This window comes from Rhamphochromis sp. 'chilingali' (genome assembly GCF_963969265.1).
Source record: "Rhamphochromis sp. 'chilingali' genome assembly, chromosome: 17".
NCBI classification, from domain to species: Eukaryota; Metazoa; Chordata; class Actinopteri; order Cichliformes; family Cichlidae; genus Rhamphochromis; species Rhamphochromis sp. 'chilingali'.
In genome coordinates, this window is record NC_137944.1 from 22,356,892 (window position 1) to 22,365,061 (window position 8,170).

At 41.0% G+C, this 8,170-nt stretch overlaps 1 protein-coding gene across 1 annotated transcript; it reads left to right on the forward strand.

The window, feature by feature from the left end:
* Positions 1-265: 265 nt before the first annotated feature.
* LOC308384638 (kelch-like protein 10) lies at positions 266-7,939 on the forward strand (the record flags this gene model as incomplete). Its single annotated transcript, XM_080863173.1, has 5 exons — positions 266-417; positions 1,757-2,240; positions 2,906-3,520; positions 6,040-6,189; positions 7,577-7,939. The coding sequence occupies 5 exons, from the start codon at positions 266-268 to the stop codon at positions 7,937-7,939; spliced, it is 1,764 nt and encodes a 587-aa protein (XP_080719299.1).
* Positions 7,940-8,170: the final 231 nt, after the last annotated feature.

An 8,170-nucleotide genomic window follows, 5' to 3' on the forward strand; every position in this document is an offset into this window, starting at 1 on the left:
AAATGCTGTATGCTATCTGTGAGGCTCATATGCAATTTCTTAAATCCAAATCAAATCAAAACAAAGCTTTTATGCAATGAAAGGTTCATTAAAACAATGTAAACATGCATTTCAAAACAATTCTATGGGGCAACTGTTGCCAAGTCATGATGATGTCATAGGCTCCATTCCCCAAATTCCACAGTTAGATTTGATTTTGTGATCTGAACACTTCAAGACAAACTTCAGACAAAAAAAACTAAGAAAAACAGTCACAAAACTCAAGATGAGTGAAGAAGGCCAGCCGCCATACAAGTCGAGCTCAGTGTATAATGAACTCCGTTCGGAGGGACAATTTTGTGATGCAATCATCAAAGTGGAGGATGTTGAATTTCCGGTCCACAGGGTCATCCTGTGTAACTGTACGCCGTACTTCAGGTGAGTTGCTTACCTGATAATGTGAAGGACAGTTGACTGGTTTATACCTGTGAAAAATGTAATTCATGTACTTAGTCTGTGAAACAGTGCCAACAAAAAGGAACGGGTTGAATCATAAAACTTTTGTGATAGAAAGACTTTGTCACGGTCAACTGACAGATACACCCAAAACATAATGCAAACATTTGCAGATTTCATCTTTACCTTCACAGAGATTCCACTTCAGTAAATGTGCCATTTAAAAAGCACTGTGAATCACTTGGTGATTGTGTGAAGTCTAATTGAAGTGTTTTATTAAGTTATATTAATATCTTCCCCACTGTTTGATACAGTAAGACACACCAGACTTCCTGATACTAAAAATGTTGAATTTTGTTATACAGTTATACGCTGAGCAAAAGTTTTGAGTTGCCTCTCATTTTTTTATATTTTGCTTTGAAACAGATGATTTTTAAAAAGTCCACTTGAGCAATAGTTCTCAACGTGTTTTTTTGAAGACTTGTAAAGGTTTCGTTTGGACATTTTTCACCCTTTTTAGTCCAGTGCTTGTACCCGAGGAATGGTTTTGTTTTTGTTCATTTGTTTATTTGTTTGTTAAGCCATTTAACGCAGATATATGAATCATTCAAGCATAAAAAGGACACTAAAACTCAAAGGATGAACCATTATTGTTTCTACACATAACGCATACTTAGTGAAGAACCAATTTTAAAGACAAATGGTAAATGGCCTGCATTTGTATAGCGCTTTACTCAGTCCCTAAGGACCCCAAAGCGCTTTACACTACATTCAGTCATTCACACATTCACACACTGGCAATGGCAAGCTACGTTGTAGCCACAGCTGCCCTGGGGCGCACTGACAGAGGCAAAACAAGGAGTAGCACGTATTAAAAAAAGTAATGTTCTACAGCAAATGAACAGTATCTGAAAGTCATGTCCTTAAGAAAAAAGAAAGAATGCAGCAAATTCATGACACATTCATGAAACAGACTGAGGTATGCAAAATTATGCAATAACTAGACTAAATATCAGGGCAAACTGGCCTTATGGAGTTGATTTCAATATTTGTCATAGAGGTACAACAGTGAGTGTTTAGAGTTAACTTTAAAACACAGTGGAGGCTCTGTCATGGTGTGGGACTGCATTGTGTTTGGCAATGGCTTCATAAACATGGTGCCAATGTAATAAAGACATTGAAAACCCAACAATCAAGTGCACTAAACATGTACAAACTCTGTTTTGGAGTTACTTGGAGTACTTGTGCATGACATAGTTTATTATCTTGTTGCCTCCACACCTTTTAATATTCTCTACTCTGTCTCCATCTCTACCCTCAGGGCTCTTTTCACCCACTGCAGCGACCCAGACAAACAGGTCTTCAACATACCTCGCGTGCCTCCTGAGATGATGGCACTCATCATTAACTTTGCATACACTGGCTCAGTTTCCATAACGGGGGAAAATGTAATGGAACTTCTCATGGCAGCTGATCAACTCAATGCAATGGACATTGTGAAACTCTGCTCTGACTTCCTTGGGGAGCAACTGTGCCCAGAGAACTGCGTTGGCATTTGGCAGTTCACAAAAGTATGCTTATCACCCGAACTACGCGCCAAGGCCTACCACTACATCATCAATAACTTTAAGCAGGTTGTTCTTGAGGAGGAGTTCCTGCAGCTAACTGTGGAGGAACTTGCTGACATCCTTGATAGAGACGACCTCAATGTGCAGTTGGAGACCACTGTGTATGAAGTGCTTACAAAGTGGATTAGCCATGTACCTGCAGAACGGAAACAACACCTCACCGCTCTGTTGCCCAAGGTCTATAAACTTTCATTACTACATTTAGTTTGGACTTAAATCTTCAGCAATTAAGTCATAGATTGAGTCGATCCATCTGGGTATAAGGATGCTTTAATATCTTGAGATGTTGCTCTTTTCAGCTGTAGCCACACCACATTTAAGAAATTCTCTTCAAGAGCATTAAAACCGTATCAGATCTCTACACACATACTAGCGGGGCGACCGTGGCTCAGGGGGTTGGGAAGCGTATCTGTAACCGGAAGGTCGCCGGTTCGATCCCCGGGCTCTCTGTCCTGGTCGTTTACCCTACTGGTGTTGGCCAGAGGGGTCGATGGCACGATATGGCAGCCTCGCTTCTGTCAGTCTGCCCCAGGGCAGCTGTGGCTACAACCGTAGCTGCCCCCACCAGTGTGTGAATGAATAGTGGCATTGTAAATCGCTATATAAATCCAATCCATTATTATTATAGAATAAATTATATTTATTAAGTATAGTTGCTAGGGCTATGACTAAAAACTGTCCCTGCTGACGAAAAGACTAATGGTGTCTGACTTTGGTCGCTCTCTTGCTAGCAATAAGAAAATTAAACAACATTAGGAGCATTATCCTAAAGAAGCTTGAGTTTACTAAAACTGATGTAGTTGAAATTCATAGTCATATTCTCTTCTGTCATCTCTCTGTAGGTCCGACTGGGATTGATGACGTCAGACTACCTAAAGGACAATTTGCTGTCTAGTGAGCTGGTGGGGGCCAATTCTGAGTGCGTGTCCATGATAAGTAATGTCATCTTAGACATACATGGTCTAGGAAGCAGACCCTTCATGTCTGGCTTGTGTCACCCTCTTGCTCGTCCCCGCCTGCCTCATTCCATCCTGCTGGCCATTGGGGGGTGGAGTGGTGGTGATCCAACTAACGGCATCGAGGCCTACGATTGCCGGGCTAACCGCTGGGTCAATGTAACGAACAACCTCGAGTGTCCTCGTGCTTATCATGGAGCCGCCTTCCTCAACGGGTACGTCTACTTCATTGGTGGCTTCGATGGGGTGGAGCATTTCAGCAGCGTCCGTAGGTTTGACCTGACCACTCGCGCCTGGAATGAGGTGGGGCCCATGCACTCCCGCCGCTGCTATGTGAGTGTGACTGTGTTGAACGGGTTCATCTATGCCCTGGGAGGCTTCGACGGGCATGTACGACTCAGCAGTGCAGAGCGCTATCAACCTGAAATCAACCAGTGGAGTCTTATTGCACCGATGCACGAACAGAGGAGCGACGCCAGCTGCACAACACTTAACAACCGGGTGGGTGAAGTAAAAGAGTAGCAGAGAAATAGAGTAGGGTCTCAGGCACACAGGCCTAGAGACCTGTCAGCAACCTTTGGTAACAACCAGTAGCTAGGGAAAAATGTGTACTCCTCAGCTGGTTAGGCAGTGATTGTATGAAAGACTCTACAGATTTCTACAGCAACTAGTTTGTGAGTATTTGCAGACAAGTCAGAGTACTCCATGCAAACCTCAACAGTCTGCTTACGACCAAAGGAAACACAGGGAGGCTTGTGGTGCAACACCTTCCTGGTTACAATTTCACAGTAGTGACAGCCATCAACCTCCAGCAAACACTTGCCAACCAGTCAGGGAATACACATTTTTACAGTGAAGCGAGGTGCAAGATAGGTCACAAACTGGTTTCTATGTTCATGTTTTCAAATTCAAAAGTATAGTTTAAAAAGTTGAAAAATATACTAATATATATCTATTTTGTTTCTAACTGATCACAAGTGCATCTTTGCATTTATGTACAGTACTTTAGTTGAGTTGACTTGTCAACTAAAATATAACAGATATTAAAAAAATAGTAAAACACATCATTATTTTATTATATTATGATCCCAGATTACAATTATTTATCTGCATTCCTGAACAGAAAAATTAGCCTTATTGATTGAATGTTATGTTTGATTCATTTCTGGCTTTCTGACTGAAAGAAGTCCCACATACTCAGGTAAAATTTGGGTGCATAAACATGTTTTTATGACAGGTAATTGTAAAACACACACATTTGTTATTACCAGTGTTGGGTAAGTTACTTTAAATTAGTAACTTAGTTACATTACTAGTTACTTCTATCAAAAGTAACTCAGTTACTTCAAGTTACTCGTTACTTTCAGAGTAACTAGTCACTAGGGAAAGTAACTTTGGTTTAACTCAGAATTCTCTTGTTAATGTGTTGCTTCCGTAACTGGATACCCAGAAAGATTGCCAGTCTTCTAGCTTGCTTACTCACCACAAGTGCACTGTGCCACCTACCAATAGAAAGGAAAAAATAATGTGCACATTTCCACGAGAGAAATCCCACGCCTGATTCTATCCTAGATGTAGGTAACACCAGACTGCAGATGAGCTGCATGCAGAGCTGGACTGGGATAAAAAATCGTCCCGGGCATTTTGACCATTAGGAAAAATCATAAAGCCTTTGAATGAAAATAAATGCTGTTGTGACAGTGATGTACACTGTTCTGATGGTATATATGTATCAATCTATCAATTGTTTGTTGCAAGACTCAGATAATTATTTTTTTAAAAGTGAGACATTTTAAATGAGAATAAGAAAGTATTTCCTTGTGCCCCCCTTTCCCTACATGCCCTACATGCCCTACATCAACTCATTCATGTTAACTAAAAGGTAAACCTGTTTCTCCATCACAGCTCTGATGATTCAATAAGGACATCTCCTGGTTTCATCTTCGTGTTTCCCTCTCATCACATAACCAAACCGATATCATGACCAGCAGGTTTACAGCTGTGGCTCCAGCCAACATCAGCTGATACTAGAAATTAATATTAAATAAATTCTAACAACAGCTGATCAAGCTTAAAAGTGCTGCTGTTGTTTACCGCGACATCCGCTGGTTTCCTCTTTCTGGCGCAAAGTGGGCGATAAATAAACAAGAGAGAAAAGCCGATCAGCTGATCATTGATCAGTTTCATGATTGAAGTAGAAACAGGAGAGGGACTGTGAGAGGATGAGAGAAGAAGAGGCAGCTGTGCAGCAAACACAGAATAACTCCAGCTTTGTGTCTTTTTCATTGTAGCTGAAGTCCGGGACAAACTGTGTTCCTTTTCACCTCAATACGAAACGCGTAATATTTTCTCTGAATACGAGACGATTCAGTTTTTTACGGGACGGTTGGAAACTCTAATAATTAACCTATGAACAAAATAAAGTTCAACATCAGTAACATCATAGCACCCACCCAGCTGTATAGAAACTCCATCATGCTAGCTAGCACGCAGTACAAAAAAGTCAGCACAACGAAAATAAACTCCACCTAAACTTGGTTCATATCTGACCCAGATGGACTGCAGGTTATAACTTCTTACCTGAAGTTCAGTTCACCTGACACTCTCGGACCAGCGGCTGCTTCGGGTCTCTCCTCTTGCCTCCCTTTTCCTTCATCCACCTGCTGGCTTCCACCACTTGCTAATGTTATTGAATCTGTGGAAGCTCCGCGATAGCCACCACACGAAGTAACGAATAACGAGCCCATCTAAATCCCAGTAACGCGTTCCCGGTTTTGGCATAATAACTAGTTACCGTGCTCGTTACCACAATAATAACGTAGTTACTGTAACGCGTTACTTAATAACGCGTTAGTCCCAACACTGGTTATTACACATTTGTATTTTCAGTTGGACACTTGGGTACTGAGTATCGGTCTTACTTCACAAATGATGTGGAAACATTTCACTTACAGGTAACATTGTTTCCAACTGAAATCTAAGAAATGTAAAGATATTTAATGTCCCTTTTTTGTTTTCAGATTTACATTTGTGGTGGATTCAATGGCAACGAGTGTCTGCAGACAGCTGAATATTACAACCCAGAGAGCAACCAGTGGACGATGATCAGTCCCATGAACAGCCGCCGCAGCGGGATAGGTGTCATTGCATATGCGGATCATGTCTTTGCAGTAAGACCACAAAGTAGTGCTGACACTCACGTAACATACAAATCAAATCTGTAATGTGCTTTGATCAGCAAGGCTTAACACAGATTTGGCTGACACAGAATTTTGTTAACTTTGTATTTATCAATGATCAGACTCCTATCCTGACCACAGGTTCAGAGAAGGCATTCTTACTCATTCTATGTATTAATTTAACCGATTAATGTTTCTGCCTCATTTTTTTTCATGTGCCTCATTACCAAAATGTTGTGTCTTTAATGATTTCACTGATGATTTCACATTTCACTCAGTACAACAGAAATACTTATTCAAAACCAACATTGTCATCCTCATCGTTCCATAGAGGACATATGTTAGAGACAATTTCAAACTCATCCTGCAACACCTTTAGAAAAATGAGGGAATAAGCCAAGTGATTAGAACTCATCCTCTGGGGACGGTAGGCATTTTAGCTATAAATTTTATCTTGCTATTTGCCTTAAAACCACTTATTTAGTTGTTTTGCAGCTGCACCCTTTGGTAAAAAGCAAAGATTTTAGTCTCACCTTCTGAGACACCCTTCTTTATTTAGCTAGCTACCGTTTAGTATTTATTTTCTATTCAGACTAAGTCTCTATTCAAATAAAGGAAAAGTTATTATCAGCAGAATGCAGTGACCTTACCCTGGTGCTGACCTCAGGGTCTTTGATCAGGCTTTTAGGCCCCAAGGCCTGTCAGGGCTACTTTAATCTGTTATAGGAAGAAAGGACTGGAACTCAATGTTCCTTTTTGGACTAAAGGCAAAAGAGCTGTGAAGACATTTATACTGAAAACACAAATACTTTTTGTCGAGGGCTATTCATCTTTGTTGATAATAGCGTGGTGTGATAGACAACAGTGCTTTAATAGCTGTAGTTGAGGCTTGAGTGAAAAAAGGTCTCATACAGACTTCCTCAACAGCTGGCTTCTACTTTATTTTACTTTCTCCTTTTAATTCAGAAGTCATTTTCACACACCACTGCACCCTGATCTTTTCTAGACATTCCCAACAAATGTGGGCCTGTGAGGATGCAAATACTGGGACATTAATGGGCCTTTTTTAAACAATTTTTATGTGTAAACTCCATATAACAGCATGAGAATATGTCAGGTGTTCGCTTTATCCAGGTAAAACCCTAAACCAATCAGAGTATTTCCAGTAGTCAGATCACACCTAAGGTAAACAATCTCCTTGTATCTGCTACATATTAAGGGAAACTTTGGACAGTATTGCAACTTAATTCTTCAGTCATTTTCTGGAGTATCTGTGCAAAAACAGCTAAAGACATATAGCAGGTACATTTTCTTACAGGGGTACGGTGAAGCTGGTTACACTTACATTCAATCATTTGACCCACGTATTTACTTTTAGGTTGGTGGCTTCGATGGAAACAACCGTCTGCGCACCGCTGAGGCTTACAACCCACATTCCAATACGTGGAACCTCGTGTCCTCTATGCTGACCCCCCGCAGCAACTTTGGCATTGAGGTAATTGACGATCGCCTCTTTGTCGTCGGGGGTTTCAACGGCTTCACCACCACTTCGAACGTTGAGTACTACGACACTTTAACCAATGAGTGGTATGAGGCGTGCGACATGGAGATTTTCCGCAGCGCCTTGAGCTGCTGTGTGGTGTCCGGACTTTGCAACATGACTGAGTACACCTTTCCTCGTGACTTCCTGCCACTTACCAATGTGCAAGAAGAAGCAATGGAGTCAGCAGAGTCCACGTAACATCTTTAAAGTGCTGTACTGCCATGTGTTAACATCTGAGACTCCAACATGAAGGACTGAAATAAATCTTTAGAGCATTAAACCGCTGGTGAACTGGACATTTTTTGTAGGTATCTCAAAAACCTTCAGTAGGAGAGCCTGCACTGTAGATACTGGGTTTTATTAAGAGAATGCAATTGCAACAATAACAAATTGAAAAGATTTTTTCATTCCCTGTAATGTATGGCTGCT